The sequence below is a fragment of the Rhinolophus ferrumequinum genome, chromosome 8, assembly GCF_004115265.2.
Source record: "Rhinolophus ferrumequinum isolate MPI-CBG mRhiFer1 chromosome 8, mRhiFer1_v1.p, whole genome shotgun sequence".
NCBI lineage: Eukaryota > Metazoa > Chordata > Mammalia > Chiroptera > Rhinolophidae > Rhinolophus > Rhinolophus ferrumequinum.
In genome coordinates this window covers 94,413,393-94,440,066 of record NC_046291.1, presented here as the reverse complement: position 1 = coordinate 94,440,066, position 26,674 = coordinate 94,413,393, and the positions used below count along the sequence as shown (strand labels likewise).

The following is a 26,674-nucleotide window of genomic DNA, read 5'->3' as shown; positions in this document are numbered from 1 at the left end:
TCTATGCATTTGCTAAGTTTTTTCAAGTTGGTAACTCTGCCCTGGAAGCAGTACTAGTGCTCAGGTGCCCTCACTCCAAGTCAGGGCTGGAGCCCATCCCCCAAATATCCACAGTCCACCAATAGGCTGAAGTCTCCTTTGAATCATCCTGCCTTCCTCTCCAAATCTCTACCAATACTCATTTTTCTAAAAAAAAAAAAAAAAAAAAAAACCCTTTAATTAAGTGCCATTTACTTCTTTCTCTCCTGCATTAGTCATCTGTTTAAAGTGATAAAGAGCAGGTGAATTCCCACAAAGCAGAACAGTAGGACTGGAATGAGTCATGTACTTGAACAATTAGCTCTTCCTCTATGGCATTTGAGCATGGCCCTGTCACTGTTCAGGGAATCATTTATGCAGGAAGCTGACCATATGGAGCCTGGGGAGGAGGTAAGGGCAGAAGCCAGGGGAATCTCAGCTCAACTTTCAGTTCTAAGAATTCTTCTATTGTTCTCTACTCAGCAGGAAATTTCTGCTCACTTTAGTCTCCTCTCTAACCTGGACAACAAAGTATTGGGGAGGCCTCTTTGCCCCCTGCTGGGAAAGGAATTTCCAGAGACTAGGAGAAGTAGGTGAGGGCTCTGAAGTAGCATGGGAATACAACTCTTTTAGGGCAATCTGAATTCATGAGCATGAAACAGACTAGGGATGGGGACCATAGAGACCAACAAACTTATGTAGTACTTAAAGGTACAGGGGCCTCTAGGGCAGCCAAGGGCATCCTGATAGTAGGACATACTCTGTCTTCACAGCCCACAAGATAGAAAGGGAATCAGCAAGTTGGCAGAGTAGATAAATGCTGTGCTTGCCTCCTGCTGTGAACACATTAATATTACAACTACATTATAGAACAATCAACCTGGAGAACCATCTGAACAGAAGTTTCATAACTAAGGGTATAAAAAAGAAATTGCATCAAGACTGATGAGAGTCAGAGACGCAAAACAGATACCCATGCAGTGGTTGAGGATAAGCGGCATATTTCAGCCATGGAGGGTCCACCAGGAGGAACAAAGGACCCCAGCCCCACACCAAGCTCCCCAGCCTAGAGTACTTTGGCAGGAAAGAGAAGCTCCCACAACATCTGGCTGTGAAAAACAGTGGGGATCCCAAGTGTCAGGGTAGAACTTAAGGCTGTGAAAAACCCATATGTCTTCTTAAAGGACCCATGCACAGACTTTCAGGTAATCACTCTGGGCTCCTGTGGAGGTACAGTGACTTGAGGGGGCATGTCACAGGCATATGGGGAGAGAGTGAGATGTGTGGCTTCATGGCAAGGACTGGAGAGACAGTAGCCATTTTCTTGGTGTGGGGTTCTCCTCTCATGTAGCCAGCAAGCAGGTACCATCTTTCCTTTGTTGAGCCCTCCCCCCACCCATGGCCAAATCTGAATCTGCATTCCCTGGTGAGTTCTGCTCACTCCACTATGGTGACTCCTTGGGACTCTGCCCTACACAACTCATCCAATGCTACAGGCAATTTATCAATGAGCATCCAGTCTCACCCACATTGCACATTTTCTTGGACAACTTTCGGGGGTCCATGGGTGCTGGGTGGATGGAGGCTGGCTTTGGGGTCCTCTGAATCTTTTGCTGAGTAGCGCCAGGCTCAGCACTGACACCAAACCAGAATCTAAGGATAGTTTAGGAGGCCTCTGGGACAATACCATACTTAATAACATTTGCATCATATGGATACCAGAAGGAGAAGAGAGAAAGCAAGGGATTGAGAACCTATTTGAAGAAATAATGACTGAAAACTTCATTAATCTGGAAAAGGAAATAGACATACATACAAGTCCAGGAAAGTCTGAGAGTCTCAAATAAGATAAACCCAAACAGGCCCACAATAAAACACACTATAATTAAAATAGAAAAGGCCAAAGACAAAGAGAGAATCTTAAAAGCAATAAAAGAAAGGCAACTACTTACTTATGAGGGAGCTCCCATAAGATTGTCAGGTGATTTCTCAACAGAAACTTTGCAGGCCAGAAGGGATTGACACAAAATATTCAATGTGATAGGCAGGCAGGATCTATAACCAAGATTACTGTATCCAAAAAGGCTAGCACTTACAATTGAAGGACAGATAAAGAGCTTCCCAGACAAAAGAAAGCTAAAGGAGTTCATCACCACCAAATCAGTATTACAGGGAATGTTAGTGGGGGTTCTTTAAGATGAAAAAATAAAAAATATAAATACTTAAATCGCCATAAGTTGTATCTATCAACAAATCCTTTGGATTTGTTTAACCCAATGTAAATGTATTAAGTGCTCCAAACAAAAGAAACACGGTGGCTGAATGGATAAGAAAGCAAGACCCTTACATAAGCTGCCTACAAGAGACTCACTTCAGATCAAAAGACACAAACAGACTAAAAGTAAAGGGGTGAAAAAAGATAATTCATGAAAATGGAAACAAACAAAAAAGCTGGAATAGCAATACTTACACCAGATAAAATAAACTTTAAAACGAAAGTTATATTTTAAGAGACAAATAAGGACCCAGTAATCTGACTTCTGGTTATTTAGCCAAAGAAACCCAAAACATTACTTTGAGAGGATGTTTGTATCCACATGTTCATTGCAGCATTGTTTACAATGGCAAAGATGTGGAGGCAGCCTGGATGTCCGTTTATGGGTGAATGGATAAATAGGGGGTGGTAGATATATACAATGGAATATTGCTTGGCCAGAAAAGGGAATATGTTCTTGTCATCTGTGGCAGCATGGATAGACTGAAGGGTATTATGCTGAATGGAGTATGTCAGACAGACGCAATGTGATTTCACTTATATGTGGAATCTAAAGAACAAAATAATCAAACATAAACAAATTCATAGATACAGAGAACATTTTGATGGTCGCCAGATGGGAGGAGGTGTTGGGAAAGGGTGAAAAATTGAAAGTGATTAAGAAGTACAAATTGGTCATTACAAAGTAGTCATGAGGATGTAGGGTATAACATATGGAATATAGTCAATAATCCTGTAATAACTATGTATGGTGTCAGATGGTACTCAATTTGTTGGGGTGATAGATGGGAAAGGGTTTGGGGGCAGGGTGAAAAAGGTGAAAGCATTAAGAAGTACAAATAGGTAGTTACAAAATTATCATGGGGATGTAAAGCATAACAGATATAGTCAATAATACGGTAATAATTATGTATATCCTAGGTAGGTGTTAGATTAGTCAGAGGGATCATTTCTTTAATTACATAAATGTCTAACCACTATGTTATTCAACTGAAATTGATATAAAATATTGAATGTGATTGAAAAAAAATTTTGAAAGGGGGGAAAGGGAAGGAGAATTAGAGATTCAAAATTCCACTTGCAAGTCATGGAGATGTAAAGTACAGCATGGGATATATAGTCAATAATATTGTGATAACATGGTACAGTGTCAGATGGTTGCTGGACTTATCATGGTGATCACTTCTTTAGGTATATAAATGTTGAATAACTATGGTGTACCTCTGAAGCTAATATAATTTGTATGTTAGCTATATTTTTAATACAAATATTAAGAAAAGAAGAAAGAGAATCTATACAGGATGTTTAATACGTCAGCAAACCTGTGCCAGGAGTTATTTTAGCAGTTTCCTTAGTAGGCTCTATCGAAAACACATTGATAAGATGTCCATATTCTAAAAGAGCCAATAGTTTTGTGGGGAGAGAGAGAGAGTGAAATAGTGAATCATTATGACACAGCATTTTAAATGTAAGATTAGAGTAGAAAAAAGCATCATGAGAGAAGAGAAGAGGATCAATTAATCTAAGCATGTTATCAAGGAAAGCTTCCTGGAGGGGGTGGAGTCTGGGAGCACTTAGAATGGTGTCTGTCACACAGACACCATTTGATATTCAAACATTTGTTGAATTACTTTTGTAGAAATTCAGAAATAAAACACAGTGCTTGTCTAAAAGTTGCTCAGCTATCTAGAGAGGTACAGATAGTAAAGCAAAGACCATATTGCATGGTGAGTGGGCAACATGACAATGGGACACAGCATTGTGACACGGTGTGGCCTTGGCAAAGTTGTTGATCTCTGTATGATATGAGTTCCCCAGTCTGTAATACAGGGATAATAATGCTTATTTCAGTGTTCTTGGGAAGAATACATTTTGAAAGGTGCTTTAGTATGGTGTCTCACAAAACAAGTGTTCAGTAACTAACAAATATTATTACAGTCTAATTTCATAAATGGAAAAGTAATAAAGCATATAATCACACGCCACAAAGCACAGACAGTGATTTCTCTCACAGCAGAAATCACTGCAGGAGAAATGGGTGCAGGGAACTGTGTATTGGTCCCAATCAGCTGCCCCTCCAGGGAAGCCTGGAACTGGCAAGCATCTAAAGAGGACTTAGCCTCTTCTTACAAGAGCACTTTAATATTATGCAGATTCTGTCCGACGATAACACCATTTGAATTTTCGGAGTAGAGTCTGGAAGAAACTGGTAGGTTTTGACCAGGCTGAAAAAATTGGGATGGATGAGGAAAACTACCTTGGAAAGAGGAGGGGGATAACAAAGAGATGGAACTGGAATCGGCAGGGACAGAGACAAGGAGTGTTCCCTAAAGGCTGATTCTAGCAATTAGTTCCTGAAGAATCCCAGTGGTGGCTTTTGCTTTCCCTGTGAGACCCGGTTCAAGGCAGTGGCAACTGTTCAGCTAGCCTTTCCTCCCCAGGGTCAAACTTTCGTCAGACTGAAATATTTGCCGGGAAAAGCCTTCAGTGTCCTCAAGTGAATGAAACAAGGTCAAAATTAATGGAGCAACTGGGACAGTGATGGCTGTAAGGACAAAATGGGAGGGGGGAAGAAGTTGGGAATGAGTGCCTGCTCTCCATTTAATGTTAATCCTACCAGTATGTTCCTAAGAATTCTTTATTTGTTTGCTTGTATGCAGCAAAGAATTCAGTGATAAAATCGCAGTGGGTAGATAAATACCTGTCAAAAGCCATACAGAATTTCCCAGGGAGAAAACTTGTATGAAAGCCAAGAGGAAAGAAAGGGGTATTTGATGTGCATTGTGGGAGAATTAGCGAGCCACCTCTCATCTCTCCAGAGAGAAAGCCCCAGAGAGGGATCTGCTCTGTGTGTTTCCAAGCGATTACCGGACAGGAGTGTTTTATGTCCTTTATGTACAGATTTAGCTCATGCACCTTTGTTTTCGGTTTTCTTGCAGATGGATCAGCAACTCCGACTCAGTTATAACTTCTCCCCAGAAGTGGAGTTCAGGGTTGTACGGTCACTCACCTTGGGCAAAGTGACAGGTTTGTATTCTAGTCCAGAGGGCTTTGTTAAAATAAAAGAATACATAAGTGATTTTCATCAGGTCATTTCGAGATTCAGAGCTGGAGTTTCTTGCTCCCATAATATCCAAAATCTAGCACCCAGATTTCTGGTACAGGAGAAGCTAAGATGTAAGTGGCAGAGAATTGGCATTTCCAGCTATATCACAGAAGACTCTGGAATAAGAAACATTAACAAAGAAATGAAGTCCATTTTTTACTCAATTGCTAATTAATTAAGTAATTTGAAAGGTTCACTTAATTTTTTACTTAAATTTACTTAATTTTTACCTAAAGACATTAAGGATTTGAAAACCCAATTATTGGCTTGCTCAAATCCTTAATCTCTTTACTAATTCATCAACAAATGAAAGAAAATTGAAATTGCCTACTATAATAATGGATTTTCTTTTTTTCTATTGGAAGTTCTGTCAATTTTCATTTTCTATATGATGAAGGTTATTTATTAGGTGCAGGGAAGATTGAAACTTTCTCAATGAACTGAATATATATATATAATATATATATACATATATATATTATATATATATACACACACATATATATATACACACACATATGTGTATATATATATATATATATATGATTTCTTTAACTTTAATTTATCTTTGTGCTTTATCTATTTTATCTGTTATTAATATAGCAATTCAGTTCTACTTTAGTTGGTATTTACCCAGCCTATCTTTTTTTATATATGTTCTGGTATTTATTTTTCTTTAAGTCTCATAGATAATCTTATGGAAATCATACAGCTGAATTTTGTGATACCCTATCTGGCCATTTCTGTTTTATAAACTGGCAAAAGTAACCCCCTTTATATTTTTGGGTTATTTATAAGATGAGATTTGTTTCTGCCTCCTTATTTTCTGTTTGTTCAACTCTTCTTGTGATTCTATCTTGTTCTTTCTTACTTTCTCAATCACAGTACCATACAGAAAACAATAGCTGGAGGCATTTTAAACAGGGATGGATTTAACACAGGAAATCAGTCGCTTACAAAATTGTGACAGCATTTACAGTGTAGATACTCGTTAGTCCTTCAGAATGACTCCCCAAGCAGTTTTGAACCAATTATTGGGGAGCTATCACCTATGAGGATGTCACTGACGCTAGGCTGGAGTCCAGAGGCCACTGTGACCCAGTACTGCATGTCAGTTCTCAAGAGGTGAAGAAGGTTTCTGAAAAGTGGTGGCAGTGGACACTTCAAGTTACCTTGACTTTGCTGGTGAGTAGAAACAACTGAAAAGGCAGGACAATAACTCTGGTGTCACTACAGCCTTCCCGATTTATAAATTAGATACTCTATATAAATTAGATACTCCGGAACATAATGTGCATCCAGAAACCTTGCTGCAGTCAGGATCTAAAAATGTCCATTTTAGTTTCCAAAATGGCCAATCAAGTGACCAACTTCTAGATTGAATTTTATTTCTTATTCTATTACCTCCTTCTACTAATAACAAGCATTTTATGTAGACACTACTATTTTTGATTTACCAGTGCAGTCACTATTTTAATTATACCTCATTCCTTCCTATATTTCAGAACTTTCTACTTACCAGGTTTAATGTCCTTCTTTGTGTAGTAAATTCTTTTGAATCTCTCCTTGGTCAGGTGCCCTCTGTCTGAGAAAGTTCTTTATTTCACCTTTATTCTTGGAAGATAATTTTGCCAGACATGTGATTCAATATTGAAGGATATTTCCGCTCAGATCTTGAAAGAATTATTCAGGTGCGTGGAGTGAGCTCATTCTGGCTCATAAGAACCTATTACACAGATCTCTGCCCAATTCTGCATTCAGTGATGTCACCATGGTAGTGTGAAAACAGCCATTCTAGGAGTGTTTACTTCAAATTGGTCAGAAACGCTACAAGGCAGCCATCCCCGCCACCGGAGCGGAGAGCCAGCTCTGAACCCTCCCCAGCACAGCGCTGTTCTCTTGTCTCCTTTCTTCTGCTGTGGCTGTTGAATTGCTGGCTGGCTGTCTGTCCTGCCTTTGGACATGGTGCTGACCATCCCCACCCACAAGCTACTTTTAAAGTCATCTTTTCTAATTTGGTGTTTTGCATTTGTATCACTGTGTGACCACTTGCAGATTTCTTTTTAAGTATCTGATCTGATATTTTTACGTTTCCTGTATTATGTGCTAGTTCCTCTATGTATCCAGTCCATATGCATTTTTATATCTGTCTATTCCTCAGTTCTCACAAATCCTCAGCATATCAAATAATGATTTTTCTTATTCTCTCTGTTCAATTACTTTAGACCTGTACTAGATAAATCTTAGACTTTCTAACTTTATCCTCATGTCTCTTACCATAGTTTTATGATACGTTTTACTCTTGTCTATCTTACATTCTGGTCAATTTATTGAGTTTTATATTTAAATTTACTAATTCTTCATCCATGCCTAACAATCCATCCATGCCTAACTAAATCCATTCAATGAGTCACTTTTCATTGATTACGTTTTTTTCTTATTTCTAAAATATTTTCAAGCATGCTTGTTAAGATAATCTGTTGTTCCCACTTTTTTATTGTTGTTTCTGTCATTTTATATTTTTAAGTATTTCATTAATAATTATTGAGTATTTTATCTCTGATAATCCCAATATCACAAGTCTGTAGGTGTCTAAATCTGTTATTTTCTGTTTTCTAATTCTTTATTATGGTAGCTTGTTCTCTTATGCTATGTGTGTGTGTGTGTGTGTGTGTGCGCGCGCGCGCTTGCACTCATATTTGATTGAAATTAATCTGAGGAACTGTAATGATCAGAAATTGGGACGTTGTCTTCCAGGCAAGATTTGTCTTTACTTCTGCCAGATGCCAGGGGGTACTACCAAATTAGGCTTATTTCAATTTCTCACTTCAGATTTTTTCTGAACAGACACTGAGAATAAACTTGAACTCTAGGCTTTTGTGAGACCAAGTCTCTGGTTGAAGTCTTGGCAGAAATGTTGTTATTATTAATATTTTTGTTATTATTTTTGTTACTTTTTTTTTTTTTCAATTCAGAACCACATCAGAGGTAAACAGGTTTTATGTTATTCCTTTGCTATTAGGTGTCTTTGTTTTTGTTGTTATAGTTTTAGTTCACTTTTCACTGAAACTTAATGTTGAAGTCTCAGGTTCAACATCTTTACCTGGTAAAGGTACCTGGTAAGGGTTCCAAGCTTGGACTTCTATTCTGCTTCAAGATGGTTCAGATATTTTCCTTTGATAAATCTTCAATGTTGATATATGACTCACTGCCTTGGTTTTATCCTCTCTCTCCCAAAAATTTGCCCCAAACATAGGATTCCTCTTTGTTTCCTGAATCTTAGCAAGACATTAAAATATGTTTGTTGGTTTTAATGAAATAGAATTACTTTTTAGGGTATATAGTCTATCATAGTCTATTTTCTGTCCACTGATTTGTAAGCAGTATACCTTGAGTTATTTAATCCTCATTTCAACCAAATCAGAAGAATCCTGGGAGGAAAGATAATTAGGACTATATGACCGCAATACCCAGGCTTTTCTCGTAGCACTTGCTTTGTGTAATGGAAGCTCTAGAATCATCCTCTTGTTTAAAAACTTTTCCTCCATTAATCTTGACACCGTGTATGGCATTTCTGTGGCCTTTCTGTCTTTTGAATTAAACCTATAACATACAAGATGGAAAGGATGAAACTGTAGAGCAAGGTACTAAATTATTGATAGGTACCTTGTCGTTTTGTTTTGGATTCATTGTGAGGAAGACAGGAAGAACTGGTTAAGGTTGAGGAAGAGTACCCAATAAAATGTCTTCGTTTTTCTGAGGGTAGGAGACTCCTGCTTGCTGGCCTTTCTTCTTATCCAACTGCTGTTAAATGGATAGGAGGGTGTAGACCCACAATTAATTTCAGCACTTCTGGTCTACAAAAATTCTCTAGCTGAAGGTGAAGGAAGGTGATATGAACACCAGCTTCATTGTTATGGAGAAATACTAACCCTGGGGACGCTTTGGAAGTAAGCCTCATGCATCAGAAAGAATATGGCTAGGAATGACAGATACATGAAATGGTGCAGAAGTGGATGAAATGGTCTCGATAACATATACAGTCCCATTCCACCATTTTAGAAAAGGCTACCACTCTGTTGGACAATTTCATTCTAAAGCACGGATTTGCAAGCACTTTTTCTAATAATACCAAGGGCAAACAATTATGAACAAACTATTGTCCCAGTTTTCTTTAGTACCACAAATAACATTCTACTGTAAAGCAAGAGCAGGTTAGTTAATTTTATTCTTTCTGTGAAAGGAAGGGCCAATCAACCATTTTAGAGGATATTGGTACTACGTGGTACCATGCTTCCCCAAAAATAAGACTGCATCTTATATTAATTTTTGCTCCAAAAGACACATTAGGGCTTATGTTCAGGGGATGTCATCCTGAAAAGTCATGCTAGGGCTTATTTTCCAGTTAGGTCTTATTTTTGGGGAAACACAGTATGTGTTACATACATATCATGGTGAATAAACATCTTGCCTGAGGATTCCTACGATGTAGAGATGAGTCCATTAAAATAGCTGACATAATCATTGACATTAAAATTGCATTGTGGGTGTTCAGCTATGGTAAATCCTGAGATGCTGCTAGGTTTATTCCTTTGTTTACTGACATTCTTTGACTTTTAAGGACGATGCCTTGGTCTGGTCTATTGCATCAATGGGTTTAAGAGAAATTAACATTAAAAAGAAAAAAGAGAGAGAGTAGATATTTAAAGAAGTCACCTATTTGGACAAGACTACCTGTTTCTGGAAAATTATTTGATTCTTTAGAAAATATGGAAGTGCATTTCTTACTTTGAAAGAGTATGACTGACTTATCTCTGTTTCTGTCTCTGTCTAATTTGGATGATATACATTCCGATAGATTTAAATATTTAAAAAGCTTAAGCTTGAAACTTCTAAAAAAAAACTGTACCTTTTTTGTTTTTGTTTTATTTTTTTCTGGTCCTGGTTTACCCTAACTTATTGTGCCAGAATATATCATTAAATTTGATTATAAGATAAAAATCAAGCAAACAATTTCTTGGTGCAATTAAGAATTAAGGAAATTATTATCCTATTATTATTATTATTATTATTATTATTACTATTATGCCTTCCTGAGAGGAGACGTATTACTGTGCTGCAAATTTATGAAATACTTACTTTTTAAAATATGGAAGCATGTTAAAGGCTAGGTGGAAAGGAATTGTAATACAGCTTTTAAACTTTAGTTACCAGATTCTGAGTAGATATTTAAATGAGATTTGCACGCAGGGAATGCATATAGAATTATTTTTTTATGCAGCCAGTGTTTATTAATTCCTGCATACCTGCCAGTTTGATAGGCCAAAGCTCACACCTGGCAGAGACTTTATTATTTTGCTCTGATGGCTGTTTGCTCATGTAGCTTCAAAGTTCACTTGGCCCTAAGAAGCCACATAGAAATTGGAAGAATTCCTTCACAGCCTGCATACAACTGAGCTAATCTGGAACTTGCAGGGCTAGCTGTGAGCACTTTCTCTTGGACTGTTAAAATGAAGTGAGTGCTGATTGCTTCTGTAGAACAGGGACCTTTAATTCTCCCAAATCCCTCACTGTTGAACTTGAAGCCTACTTTGTCTTCTGTAGCATCAGGGCATTAGTGGATGAATACCTTGATTGCTTTCATGTGAAATCATTTCCCAAGCATCTTATAGAAAATGAGTTATGGCTGCCATTTTTGGAAAGCACCACAGAATTTATGCATGTAAATGAAAGGTAGGTACTTCAAAGTACTCATTTTGGAAGACTGTTACTCTTTTTTTATACACAGTTGGCCCTTCTTATAATTCAAATGTGATGCAGTTGATATCAAACTGGGAAGTAAAATTATATAGAGGGAATCCTGCACAGCTTTTTAGACAAACTGACTCATGTTTGCTCTCTCTCCTGTTGTTACTGTTGTGTGGCCATGGTGAAGTCTTCTAATGGATCGGTAGTACCTGTCAGTAAAATCAGGAAGATAACAGTTCAGTTAATTCATAGATCTGTATAAGGATTCCACAAGACGCTATATGCAAATAATTTGGTATTTAGCATACACTCAATAAATATTAGCTTAATCCATTTTTTTTTATTTTTAAAGGTTGTGGGAACAGAACGGTAACTGGAAGGTGACTTTTAAAGAGGCACTCAGATATGCTCCAAAATGTCAGTTCTGAACCTGGGAAACCTTGAAGACTTGAGAGTGAGTCACTCTCAATTAGGGCTATTTCAAGGGTGTATCAAGCTCATCCCAGCTTAACCAGCAACAATAGAAAATATAATAGTTTGTGAAAATGGAAGTTTCAAAGCGTAGGTTTTGCTTCAGGCACAGCTGGGTTCAGAAACTCAGATATGACTGTGTCTCAGTCTTTGAGAGTCTGTGTGTTTCTCCGTTCACTTTTGACTTTTCTTACCTCTGGGTAGGAATTCATTCTCAGGCAGCATTTCAATGATAGCAAGGTGGTATCAACAACTCCGTGCTTAAATGCTTCCATTTCAGCAACTCTGTTGGAAAGAAAGCCTCTCATCTCTAAAATGTCTAGAAAAGTACTGGATTGAGTCTCAAAGGACCCTTGTGTGTCAAGTGATAATCCCAGACGATGACAATGTCCACGAGAGTGGAATATGCTCAATGGCAATGACTGGATTATGCCACCAGCTGTGGGTCTGGAGGGTTGAAAGTGTCAGCTCTATATTAGCTACATGTGTTTTGAGAACAGGAAAGTGTTATTTTCAGGAGGAAGTCGAGATATTCTCACCAGAGAGTGAGATAGACTGCGAAGAGGAGCATTAACGATAATCCAGTAATAATACTGCTTTTTCTTCCTTGCAGTCTGCTATCTCTTTTAAGCAGGAGAGAAGAGGATGCAGCAACAGGGGTGGGCTAGGAATTGTGCATAATTCTGGGACTGCATTGTGTTTGCGTACATCAACAGTCCAAGTGTGCTGCAACTGGAAAGATAATAGTTGAAAGATGCTCTTTTAAGAAATGCGTGTTATCTTCTTTCGAGCGTGTTTATAGCTTCCCAAGAGACTGCTCTGAAGAATTATTTCATTTTGAGTGCATAGGTTTCTTAATGTTTCACCTTGTTTATGGTCATTTTCAGTTCTTTAGTAAATAAAAATATTTCCAAACCACAGCCCCTTCCTGACTCAAATCTTAACAATGTGTGCAATTTTCTCCTATTGTGTCCAGAAGTTTCTTAATGAAACTGTTTCTCTGAGTAATAAAATATTTCGTTTGCATTAGTCCAATCTGACCTACTTGTGAAATGAACGATGTGCTTAACGCATCCTGAAATGCCAGTTTTAGTAATCATCCCGACTTTCTAAATGTACGCATCTCGCGCTTTCTACTTTGAAGATAAGCAACTTTGAATTGCAACTGGGTTACGTGGGATCCGTTACTGTTTCTTTTAAAAATAATAAACTGCATTTCTCCCCGTGGAGAAATTCCACAGATGGTTTAGTTTCATCTCATGGAACAGAGATGTGTTAAATTTTCTGATTTAAAATGCAATTTTGTTTTGCGCTTTAAATGAATCCCTTCATGATCAGAGTCCAGACGTACTCCTTGCTTAGTGCTCCTCTGTGAAAGTCAAGTGTGTTTTTGTAAAGCAAAAGCACCATTTAAACTGCATGCTCCTGAAACACACTCATTCAATACAATCACTTTCCTGCTCTGCTCAGGCCAGTGGGTAATAAATGAATGAAGCGAGGTAGCAATGATATGTTGTTTCCAAGTACAGATTTTCCTCAGCTGTGAGGTGCCCTACTAATCCATTTCAAGGAGGGATGGCCTCCCAAGGAAGTGCCTGGCTTTATACAGTATCTTTGCCTGGCTGTTAGCTAAGGAGGTTTTGTGTGGTCTGTGGAAGCCATGACACTACAGTCATTGATAAAAAGTTCATATTAGTTCTCATCACACAAAAGTTACTGAGCATTATTGTGGACCATGCAGTATGTGAGGCCACATAAATACCAAAAACAAACAAATAAATGAACACGAAAACTGTCCCTGTTCTAAAGATCCTGCTTAATTTAAAATTTACTTCTTTCAAATGAAAATTATCAGGGTGAGGTGAGGAGCATTAAAGTTTGTTAAGGTTTTAGACTATCTCTTTTAGGCTATGCTAAATACCAGGTTTTCCTCACTACTCAAATAATAATATTAATGAAGCATAGTATTTATAGCATATTAATATTAATAGTATAACAATAAGTGGTACTTATTAGTAGTAGTATTATTTAATAATATGCTGCGTTGTGCTAGTTCTAAGTTATGTTAACTCATTTTTTCTCACAACAACCGAAAATGGTTAAGTACTATTATTATTTCTGTTTTATAGATGAGGAAAGTGAGTCACGTAGGTTAAGTGACTTGTGTAATGTCACAAAACTAGCAAGGGGTACATTTGCTGTTTAGAGTCAGACACTGACTCTTTCCAAGAGTATGTTATCTTAGATGCAAAAGGACAATAGGCAGGCTCACTTAAGGTAAAGACTGACCTTTGTCAAGGAAGCTACAGGCCAAGGATGTGACTACTGGCCATGACCTGTTTTTAATTAGGAATTTTTCTGTTCAGACCATCCTATGTGGTTAATTTTGGTCTCTGAGTTTGTAGGACCTGCCATGAAGACCTCCCCTGAGCTTGACAGGTTTAGTATGTGACCCCTTTGTATCCACAGCCTGATATATAGTAAATGCCCTATAAATGTTTGCAATAGTAGTAATAATAATAAAATAAGGAACCACCCACCCAAACCAGCTTCTTTTGTTGGAGAATGACTTTTGACTGCCTTTCAGATGTGAGAGAGGGGATTGCAAGGTAGAGAGACTGCAGTTGCCCACTCCTTGCACAACAAAACGTTCGTTTCTCTCTTTCTTTCTGCTGTGCATGGGGGATGAACAGACAAGGTCTTATGTAGCTTTGACTCCAGTTGTTGCTTGATAAATAGTGAAGGTAAGGATGTGGTCAATTCTTAGTTTCTGATGAAATCACCTTAAAAGAGGTAAATCTGTACAAACCTACCTGACATTATTTAAATGTATATTCTCAGGAATGAGCTGCCTCTGATTGACAGATTGTATCAATGTGATACTTGGTGAATCAACTAAGCTTAAAGCATGAGACGTAGTCTGATTTTTAAAGATGTGAACCACCACCTCCATACCTCTCCCATTCTCAGCGTGAGGTATTCATGGGGTTCCAAAGACAGGACCTGTGTCCTACTTATGGTTTTATCTCCTTGCTACCTGCCATATTGGCAGGTACATATAAAGTGTTCTATGTTTCTGTAGTGGGCTTAATGTCATACAGTTAGATATGGCTAGATCTTGGATGAGTGTCTCCTATAAGCTGTGTTTCTTTTTTCACAATGGTGTCTGGCAGTAAAGTGAAAAATGGGTTTGGAATCAGACAGTTCAGAGCTCAAATCCTATAATGGTCACTTATTAGCTATGTCACTATGAAGTTCACCTCTCTGAGCCCCGGTTTCCTCATCTGTAAAGTAGGAGCAGTAATACTTGCTTTATTGATTATGAAGATAAAGAGATAATGTGTGGCACATAGTAATATTTGAAAACAGAAGCTATTGTTAATAAGATCATACAGCCATCGTGCCTATGATTTTTCTTTGGCTGATGCCCCTTTTCCTTGCTAATGGCACTGCTATTGATTTGTTTACCCTTTGCCTGGGGGATCTGGGTCAGGGTTATAAACATCAGTGTTGACAAGGTGCTGAAGTGAAGAGGATCCAAGCTAACAGTAATGAACTCTGCAGCAGGCTTTTAGTTACCTCTCCTAAGCTTGGGGGGTGTGGAAGCATCTCACTGAGCAGAAGCTGAAATGAACAAGTGGGACCAGCCCAGATTGGAATTCTCACTGCTTTCCCACGGAAACGGAGAGGAAATTAAGGCACAGAGAGGGTCAAGTGGCCACTACTTGTTTAGTCTACTGGGATTTTATTTTCGAAGGATGTCATTAATGATAATAAATTGAGTATTAAACCAGGTTAAAACAGCATGAAGCTCATTTCCACTTGGGGGTGACTATGGGACATCCACTTCTAGGAGAGATTTGATCTGAATCCCTGGATTTTCCATTTCACTTGCACAGAATTATTACCAGTGAGCAGTGTCAGTACTCGACACCCGTAGCCAATACACTAATGTTCTTTTGCTTGATAAAAAGTCACATTGCTTGCTTTCCAGTGGGAAGGATAAATAAGTAAATCATTCTCCCGAGAACAATTCTAGTTTGAGATTGTCCCCTAAAATGAATTGCTGCCTATTCTAATCTGCTCAAAACCTTGAATATATGCTTTGTCTTTTCCATTTATTTCCTCACATTTTACAAAATTCTTCTATAGCATATAAGCTATGCATAGACCACATCTCTCTTAAAAGATTAAGATTATATAAATGTTTTGAATTAGGAATACTCTTCCCTAGCATTATTCATGGATAATTCATTCAATGTATGTCTTTTGAGTACCTATTATGTACAAGGCAAGATATTAAGTGACACTGAGAAAAATTTTAAAGAGGTATATATAGCCTAGGAATTCTTATTCCCAAAGTGATGAAACATATATCTATGGAGATAAGATATGAAATAACTATAATATGAATAATTTCAATGTATTACACAATCGAGTTTGCTTAGGATGCATAAGAGGGAGGGACCATTTCAGCTGAGATGATACAGAATGTGTCAGAGAGGAGACACCTCTGACTCTAATCTTGATACACAGATTTGTGCTCAATAGATGGAGCACATCTGGGAAGGAGGAATGGCGTGAACCAAATATGACGATATGAAGGCACAGAGGGTGCTGTGAACAAGCAATAGTCCATCTGCAGATGCACCTCTCGTTCATGCAGAGACACAGAGAGGACTAAGAAAATCTCAGCTGGTAGCATATTACGGAGGGCCACTAGTGCTCGGCAAAGGAGTCCAGCTGTCATTATGAAGATGGGAGAAGCCATTGATGGGGACTCTTGTGATCAGAGCTGCTGTTATCCCTTTTGTGAGTAACAGATCAGATGGGGAAAGAGACTGGTGTGGAGGTTATGGTAACATCTATCCTTCCAGTAGGAAAGGACAAGAGTCTGGACTGGGGCATAACCAATGAACAGGGAAAGAGATGCTGGGGAAGGTTATGCAATAGGAATTGGAAGGTTTGCGTAAATCACTGGATAGGTGGATAGCAGTATAAGGCGGACTAGAAAGGAGAGGCACACAAGAACAGAAGAGTTTTAGCTTTGGGCACTCGTTACCAAAGGAAATCCACCAATTATGGTCAGGCCTGAACCCATGTTTACGAGATTGCATGCCACTGTACAATGCATTATAGAGCTGGTACACACCTCCTTTAAGTCACACTCCAGGGCTGCTGAGCTGCATCTGGAATTGTGCAATCCCTATCATCCAGGACAAGTAGGAGAGCCACAGACCATGTCACAGGACATGTTGTGACACTCCAGTTCAGAACCCTCGCAGTGGCGATTCCCTCATTAGTCAACCGTTTCAAGAGGCGTATCTCTCCCACCCACGCTGAAAGTTCCCTGACTTGTATTTCTTATCTGTGTACATAGTTGTTTCCCTGGGGAAGACAGGGATCTTTGAAGGCAGGAACCTCTTGTTATCCACGTTCCCATCACCCCGTCTGGATGCACAAGCCTTCATGCTCTGTCTATTCTCCATGTATATTTACAATGCAGTTGTTTTGATGAGTGTATTACACATAGAGTGACTGTTTTCAATTCAGGAGGAAAGTGTCTGTGTTCATATTCCTCATTTTATAATCCATACTGGGGTGAACAACCATTTTGGTCTACCAAAAATAGAGATTTCCAGGGATGTGGGATTATCAGTGCTAAAACTGAAACAGTGCTGGGCAATACTGGGCAGTCGGTCACTCTAAGCCACACTTAGTTTAGGGGTTTGGAATAGGTTAGTGGAACTTGACTCAGGGGTTGAATGTCATATGAGCAATTGGACCTCACACTTTTCACAGTCACAGCTGAACCCAGCTATTTTCATGCCAGCAAGTGCTATAGATGGACCCAGGTGAGGCTGGGGAAAGAGAGTGAACCAATCAGCCTACCAAATAACACTTACTAAGCCCCTGTTGGATTGCAGACCACAGCAGCTAGATGTCCTGAGACTACTGGAGAAGGGTATGATGTTGTTTCTGCCCTAAAACCCCAGTGAACTGGGTGGGGACATAAAATTGCACATAAGCGGTGATTACAGAACAATTGATCTCTAACTCATGGAAAGGGAAAACAAAGGAGATGTCAAAAGTAAAGCCATTTATAAGCAGGATTCTGGTCCTGAGTGGTGGTTCCAGGTCCTTGTTTATGAAAACACAATTTCAAGCTGTGCTGAGCAGAGGTGTGGTAGGGAACTCTGGGCAGGAGGACGGGTGGCCCCCACACAGTGTGTGGTGTCCGGTGGCCACTGTAATCAGGAGTTGGACCCCCAAGGAGGGGTGGGAGGACATGGACGGCTCTCCGGCCAGCGTGGAGAGGGCCCTGCAGGCTCTGGCGGAGCAATTGCCGGAGGAGGCAAAGGCTACTGCTGACCGCGTGGGCTGGATGTTCCTCACAGCTTTGAGTCGTAACACGGAAAATGCGCTTCATGAAATAGCCCAGGTGCTGGACCAGGTGTCCTGCTTGGAGGTGCTGGAAGCTCGGGTCCACCTGTTAGAAGAGGAGCCCCACAGTGGAGACTCTGAGGCAGAGACAGAGGAAGCGAGTGGAGACAATGTAGCTCCCAACCCCCAAGCCCGGCCAATCTTGAAGCAAAGGGTAAAATGTGAGCAACCTTTGGGCCCCCGGGGGCGTTGCTGCCAGCAACCCAGCTGTGACTGAGTTCACAACCTACACCCCTTACACTCCCACTGAGTTGCAGGAGCTGGGGAGGTGGTAACGACAGCGCCCTGGAGAGCCAGTCTCGGCTTGGCTATTACATTTATGGGATGAGGGAGCAGACAACATTCACTGCTCCCCAGCTGAGAGGAAAAGCTAGCCTTTGTGACAGTGTATCCATCCCTGTGACAAATGTTACAGAACTACCAGAGGTTGGCCCAAGACCAGGCAACCACACTCTAATGGAATGGCTCACTGCTGCGGTACGCACAGTATGGGGACAGGCTGGCGAGCTGCCAGACGCTGTGAGTCAATGGCAATCATATATGGAACTTACTCAAATCATCCGGGAAATGGGTATGAGAAATGCTATTTTCCACCCTAATATGCGGGGGCCGGATGACGAGCTTTTTACAGCCAGCATGAGAGATCTGGTTTTGGATACTGCACATGCAAGTGCTTTTGGATCCTTGGTTGCCATTCTTACGCCCTATGTGGGGTGGCAGATACATGAAGTTACCATTGCCATGGCCGCCCTAGGGGATGTTGAAAGCTGGAGGCAAAGGAAGTTAAGACAGGAGGTCCGAACAGTCGAGACCTGGAAGCCCGTGAGAATATAATGGTATGACTCCCCTATCTATCGCTCCGTTGGTGTTCCTTTTTGGCCTCACCATATCCTGCATCCTTATGTGGGGAGTGGGAGCTGAGACCCTGCCTGCCACCCTGCATGACAGGTGTCTTTTCATTAAAGAGGCACCATGAAAGTACATAGGTGTCAGATGCATGTTGCAGTAGCTCTTCTGGTTCTCTGAACAGGAAATCTCATGTGCGTCTTCCATACCAGCAATTGCTCACATTAACTTGGGACCTGTAGAGTTTACCTCACCATGTTGTGGGAGCCAGGGACTCGGCTATGTGTGTTGGTACACTGATTCTTTTGAGATATCAATGGGTATTTTTATACACGGGAGCCAGCTTAGCTCCTTGCGGTTAATGTGAGGTTTCAAGGTTGAATTACCTTTTCTTATCACTCTGAGGACATCAATGGTCTGAACATGCATGTCCCTGGGTTTTGCGTATGTCTACATAGTTGCTTTCTGCAAGTTGCCTTTTCTCTGTTTTGTCATTTGATCTCCCTCATTCCCATTAGAGGATTTCCTTAGACTTCTGATGATTCTGGGCTTCCTCATATATACAGACAGTGGCTAGAAAGCATTGATAGGGAGCTACACTGAAGGATATGGCTAGGCCTTAATTAGAGAAACTCCCACTGTATCTTTAGGACGTTCTCCTTGGAACGGGCATATTTCCTAGGAAAGTGTTTTCCAATCTCCTCTTTGGGGAACTTCCAAAAGTCATATTGGGAAAGAGAGCTGGCGGGTTTCCTTATCTGCTGGGGAAACAGCCTTTTCCTTCCTTTTTTTTTCTCCCTCAGTGAACATCTTTAGCTCACCAGTGGGCCGCTCTTCTCACCAACCTGTCAGAATCTCACAGTATCGTCATACCTATTTGTCAATTTCTTCAAAAACTAGGTGTAATTGAAGTTCCAAAGTGCAGGACTGGAAATATTTTCTTTTTCTCTAGGATTTCTATCTTTGTGAGGGGATTGGTGCAGAATTGGCTGAGAAAGATCAAAACAGTTTTGGATGCCAAACCTTTCAAATGTAGAAGCCACTTAGGCAGTCAGGGTTCAACCAGTAAGAGATAACAGATGGCATTTATTGCAAAGAATTGGTTTACGTGATAATGGAGGCTGGGTATGACGTCTGATATCCATGGGGCAGCCGTGAGGAAGTACAGGCTGGAACTCTCAGTTTCCTGATTATGAGGCTGTGTGTGATGTCTGAAAGGCTGGGGACAGCCATGAGGAAGGGCAGGCTGGAACTGTCAGGCATGTGGGGTCCATAGGTGCAATTTCTTCAGAGAAACCTGAAGAGCCACTCCGCTGTTAAATCCTTGCAGCTGATTAAATCAGACCCACATGGATTATCTAAGATAATCAGTCAACTGAATATGGATTTTAGTCATTATCTACAAAACACCTTCACAGCAACACCTGGACTATTGTTTGAATAACAAGGGAGGGTAGCTTAGCCAAGTTGACACAGCAATGGACCATTATACAGTCTCCTCTTTATTTTAATTTTTTTATTGAAGTAAAATTCACATAATGTAAAATTAATTTCACATTCAGTAATAATCACTGAAGTACTCACATTAAAATGTAAAATTTAATGTGAGTACTTCAGTGATACTTAGTACATTCACAGTATTGTGCAAACGTTACTCCTATCTAGTTCCAAATATTACTCTGTACCCAAAGCAGTCACCCTTATTCCCCCTTGCTCTTGGCAACCACCAAGCTGTTTTCTGTTTCTATCGATTTACCTATTCACGAGTTTTCATATAAATGGAAGACTATAATGTGGGACCTTGTGTGTCTGGTATTTTTCACTTAACATCACTTTTGATGCTCAGCAACATGGATGTCATCTGGGCTGTTTCCACCTTTCGGCTATTGTGAATAGTCCTGCTGTGACCATGCATGTACATGTCCTCGTTTGAATACCTCTTTTCAATTCTCTTTGTTATATATCTAGGAGGGAAACTGCTGCCTTTGGAAAGCCATCACAACCAAGGCTTAGCGCCGTGGGGCCATTCAGGGAATGCTGCATTGTCACCTGTGTTCCATACACTGCCCACTCCATCATACAAAGAGGTCTTTCGAGAGCACTCCTGAGTGTGTTTATGTTCTTTTGTTATTAGTTTCAGGTGTGCAAAACAACATAGTGATTAGACATTTACACCCTTAACAAAGTGATAGTCCCAACATGTCTACTACCCATCTGACAATGTACATAGCTATTACAGTACGATCAACTGTATTCCCTATGCTGTGATTCCATATCCCGTGACTATATACTTTTTAAAATTATAATTGGCATTCAATATTGTGAAGACCCTCCTTGTGTGCATCCTAAACAGGCAAACATGCTGCCACTCTTTACCCTCCTAAGCCTCAAATATCAAATAATTAGGATAAGAACAATCACTGGGTACATTCCAAGGGTTCTCTGTAATGTGTGATTCAAGGAGATTTGGTAACAGCCAGACTAGGAACAAGTGGTAGGATCGGAGGACTGGAGTATCTGTGTTCATAGGAGCTACATGACTGAGCAGCTGCTTAGAATCACTGCAAACTCATCGTCTTTGAAATGTCATGGTCTGCCACAGAATCTTTGAAGAGTGCTCTAATGTAGAACAACATATAATTTTGTGATATGAAAATTTTATAAACTTTGACTTTGAAAATCCTGATTCCAAAGCAGATCCCAAAGCCATTTTTAATACTATTTACAAAACAAAACAAGAGAAACTGAAAGCCAGTTTTACTGACCCAAATTAATGAATTCTGGGCTGTAAGTAAAAATACTTTTCAATATCTGAAAAAAAAAAAAATAACCCTGAGCTTTGTGATATCATGGGTTAAAATATTGATATGTATTTGAAAATTATATGTAAGCTGAAATTTGGATATTTTCTGATATTTTACTGTCATGCAGGATATCATGTGGGGTCTCTGGTCCCGTTCCCCACATAAGAAGGCAGAACATAGTGAGGCCAAAAAGGAACACGGAGCCATACATAGGGGAGTCATACCACTATAGTCTCGCTGGTGGTTGGGTTGGAGACACTGGAAGCAGGAGCCAGACGATCTGCAACCCGCCAACCGTTTCTTTGCCCACTAACCAACCAACCAACCCTTTGCTAACTGCAATCCGCACTTGCCAGCCACCATCTTCTTGCTAGCCCCTATTTGCTGCTAGTGTAGCCACAGCAGTTATATTATTGGCCAATGGCTCACTGGTTAGAGCTGATGGCCAACTAGCCACAGCTGATGACCATCCAAGCACAGTTGATGGCCATTTACTACCCCAGTGAGCACCTTTCCATGTGAAAGTGAGAGCCTGGAAACTGCACTCCTGGCTCTGTCCCCACACTTACATTTTTAGCCTATGAATTTGCAAGCTCTCCCTCCTTACTCACTGGGCAGCATGTGGCCATTCTGGCTATTCTTCATCTTTTTTCTTTTTTTGATATAGTAGAAAGAATATGGGATTTGGTGTCACACGCCACCAACTTCCACTGTAGCTTGGGTTCTGAAATGTAATCACTTTGAAAATCCTAAAGCCACTTGGATAAAAATCCTAATTCATTGTACTTTAGGGAAAAATTACACAAAGCTTTTAGTTTCATTGTAGGTGAGACTGAAGAAAATTTGGACTCAAGGTGTTGGCCATGCCACGGGTTTTAAAGAGGAGAAGAAGAAAGATATCTAAAGATGTGAGTTCATGAATAAGATTCAGGATGTCCAAACAGGGCATCTCAGTCAACTCTGCTCTGTGGTGAAGCCTGTGTCTGAAGCTTGCTCAGGACTCATCCCCGTCTGACCCTGTCAGAGGATCATGGCATTATCGTTTTCTGTGGCAAAAAGCTTTCTTATGTGCCGCTTACATTCATCTGGTATCCTTGTAATTGACTCATTGTGAAGCTTTGGTAAGCTTTAATAAGAGTGATTTTCTTTTGCGAGGTTGGGGAAAGAAAATTTCAATCAAGGGAGGCTTGAAGATGTGTTGACCTATGTATGGAGTGGGTGTGATGGTTCATTATGTGTATCACCTTGACTGGTGCACAGAGTGCCCAGACCTTTGGTCAAACATTGTTCTGAATGTATCCAAAACTGGCCCTAGTCATCTAAATGTCAATCAGAAAAATTGTCTCCCTCATGTATAGAGAGATATGAAATACACATCTTTTTGGGGGTCTGCTCCTGGAATCTCTAGAAATCTACCAGTCACATCTAAGTTATGAGCAATTGTAATTTGCATTTCACCATGTCAGTAATGTTGAAAACCATTGAATTCAGATTTTCAGCTGTTGTCTTTCAGCTCATGGATAAATATCTTCACCTCATGGATAAATATTATCTTTCAGCTCATGGATAAATATTGGTCGTAACAATGTGAGAACTCTTTCTATCTGGGACTTCTGTAGACAGTGAGGGAAGGGTTTAACTTGCTTTCATATCTTAGTTAGCAGTCTCACTCCCCAAATATTGTCACCAAATGTATACTTCTCAATTGGGAAAGAGCTGCTTATTTATTAATAATCAGCTAGGCCTCCTCTGAGTGGCTGACAGCACTGAACTTTGTCCAGGGTGTAGAGGCTAAGAACATGAGTTCTGGCATCTGGGGGCCTGAGCCTAAGCTCCGCTCAATCACTGTTTGGCAGAGACCTGAGTTCCTCATTTTTTTCTGGGCCTCAATTTTCTTATCTATAAACAGGAATAGCTATTACTACTTATCAGGATTGTTTTGATACCTAAATACTAGTGTGTGTGTGTGTGTGTGTGTGTGTGTGTGTGTGTGTGTGTGTGTGTTAGGTATTTACACACACACTGCTTAGCCCACAGTCACTGACTAACATTTAGAAGCTCCATGGAGGCACAGTGTTACAGAAAAGACATCTGAAAATGGAAATGGTAGAAAGAATTCCTGTGAGATTCAGGCTGGAAAGAAAACTTGGCCTCCTACATCTCTCTGTTTTATAATATCTTTACTCTCTGTGGGGGGTGTCCCCTTCTAAAGACTAAAGACTTAATTCTGTGAAGCCAGGAACTCAGGCAATAGAGGTAGAATAGAAAAAAAACAGGCAGGTCCAGGTGCTGAAAAGTCAGGATCATGTGTGTTTTCTTTTATCCGTAAGATGATGGAAAGCCCTGGGTGGTTTTAAACAGGAAGAAAATAGAATTCTTAAATATACCAATGTTTTGACTTCTTTACCTAGAGGCCTCTTTTCTAAGGTGTGGTATTATATTTTTGATCATGGTGTGCAGTACGTTCTAGTCATATACTCAAGTGTGCCTATATGATATACCTGGCATTTATTGATTAAAAGAAAATTCAAATATGCCTCTTCTCTGGCACTGCCAATGCCAATAATTGCTAGGATAAAGATGGCAGCAAGTGCTTTTCTATCATCATTCTATCACATAAGGTTTTTCCTCTTGCTCAGTATATTCTTTTTGATTTTATTAAAGTATTTGAGTGATTTAAACTAAGAAAGTGTTACCTCCATTGTTATCTCTGCTATTTCCAGGATGATGGAAATAAATCATTTAAAGAGAGTCATTGTTATTTTTAATAGAAAGATAGCTTCAGTCTTTCTATTAAAACTGTCAGCTACTGAACCCAGCCATGTGCCCAGGTTTATTCTATGGTACCAGTGATACCACAAGGGGAGGACTGGCGAGTGTTAGAAATAATACACCTAGAGCTCAACACGATCACTTATTGGAGAAGATATTTTTATCCAAATGTGTGAGGTGGGAAATTAAGTTTCAGTAACTTACCCAAGATTACTCTAGCAGATGTTATTGGTACTCCATCCTGTTCTCTTTCCTTTGCCACTCTGGTACCAGCTCATTTACAACTTACAGCACCTGAAATCATGGTGCTGAGTATGCTTTCTCTGGCCACTGAAGTTGGCTTTGCCTGTCTACATGGCAAGCCAGAAGTGTCAGGGCTTTAATATGTGCTGGGAACAACCCTCGGTGGATGATAATTTGAGTTACTGTATGCATTCACCCATTCTTTCATCGATTGGCTGGCCTGGTATACAAAGCTAGATTGGTCTGACTCCAGAGATCACATTCATTTTACTATGTGTTATAGCCTTTAATAAAAGGCATATAAAGCATAAACCCCATTTGACAGAGCTTGAAATCTTAGAGAGACATGAAATTATTATACGAAGAGTGAAAGAGAAGTAAAATGGCTGAATCAAAGTAAAAGATTAGCTTACCTTCTAATTGGAGACTTAGTTCTGGGGTGGTAAGTGCACGTTAGAGACCTGAACTAAATGGGGAAATCTCCTCCCACAGGCAGGTGGATGGGATAGTACATATTCTCTTGAAAGATAATATATAAGCCAAATATCATTGAGTAGATACCATGTGCCAGGCCATAAGTTAAGACTCTTACTTTCATTATTACATTTAATCCTTACAACAAACATGAGTTAGAATCTTAAGTATCTATTGCTGTGTGTCAAAGTATCCCATAACTTAGTAGTAGTTTAACCCACCATCTATTTTAAAACATCACACAAATTGTTGATGAAAAATTTGGGCAGACGTTGCCCAGTTGGTTCTTCAGCTCCATGTAGAATTGACTCGAGGCGCCTGGTGATATCTGGCTGATCGCTGGGCCAGTACGGAGGAATCTAATACAGATTGACTCACATGTGTAGTGCCTTGGCAGGGATATCTGCAAGGCTTAGCTCAGCGTGGCCCCTCTCTTTCTCTGTTTAGTCTCAAGGTCTCTCCATATGATCTCTCTATCAGGACAGGGCTTCTTACATGGTAGCTTGGGGCTCCAAGTCCCAAGGCAGAAGGTGCCCACACTCTTGGTGGCTAGTTCTGGAACTGGCAGAAGGCCATTTACAATGTGTCCCCTTGATGAAAGCAGTCATAAGCCGACTCATATTCAGCGGGAGGGGAAATAGGCCCTGTCTCTCATGGAAGGAGCGTCAAATACCTCTGACCTCGAACCTACCACAAGCAGGCACCACATCATTCCCCTGAAACAAAGGTCTGACAATTAAGGTCGCGAACTTGTTGCAATGATGTTGCTAACATTTTTTGATATCAGAGATTCTATATCATTATCAGAGATTCTATTCAGATATCAGATTCTATTCATTATGAATTTGTACCAACTGAACAAACAGTTAACCAAGTTTACTATTTGGAAGTGCTCTAAAGGCTGTGTGAATAAGTTAGACGACCTGAACTTTTCGCCAACAATTCATGACTCTTGCATCATGACAGTGCACCAGCTCACAGGGCACTGTCTGTGAGGGAGTTTTTAGCCAGTAAACAAATAACTGCATTGGAACACGCTCCCTACTCACCTGATCTGGTCCCCAATGACTTCTTTCTTTACAAGAAGATAAAGGACATAGTGAAAGGAAGACATTTTGATGACATTCAGGACGTCAAGGGTAATATGGCGACAGTTCTGATGGCCATTCCAGAAAAAGAGTTGCAAAATTGCTTTGAAGCCTGGACTAGGCACTGGCATCAGTGCATAGCTTCCCAAGGGGAGTACTTTGAAGGTGACTGTAGTGATATTCAGCAATGAGGTATGTAGCACTTTTTCTAGGATGAGTTTGTGAACTTGTCAGAACTAGTATAGATGAGGCAACAGTCCAAGAGATAGAATGTAAGTACCCTAAGGTTACAATGTTAATAAGTGGAAGAGTTGAATGTTGAAACCAAGGAGTCTGACTCATTGATCTTGAAACCTGTATCTAGAGCGGAAATAGCCTAATGGTT

The 26,674-nt window shown here is 40.0% G+C and overlaps 1 protein-coding gene across 4 annotated transcripts in view; it reads left to right on the top strand.

Moving 5' to 3' along the window:
* The window catches only part of CNTNAP5 (contactin associated protein family member 5), a 769,018-nt gene that overhangs the window by 722,765 nt on the left and 19,579 nt on the right, over window positions 1-26,674 (top strand). For all 4 annotated transcript variants that reach the window (XM_033111359.1, XM_033111357.1, XM_033111358.1 and 1 more), the window contains exon 21: window positions 5,233-5,320. In XM_033111359.1, coding sequence (XP_032967250.1) covers window positions 5,233-5,320 — 88 coding nt within the window. The remainder of the gene's footprint in view (window positions 1-5,232; window positions 5,321-26,674) is intronic.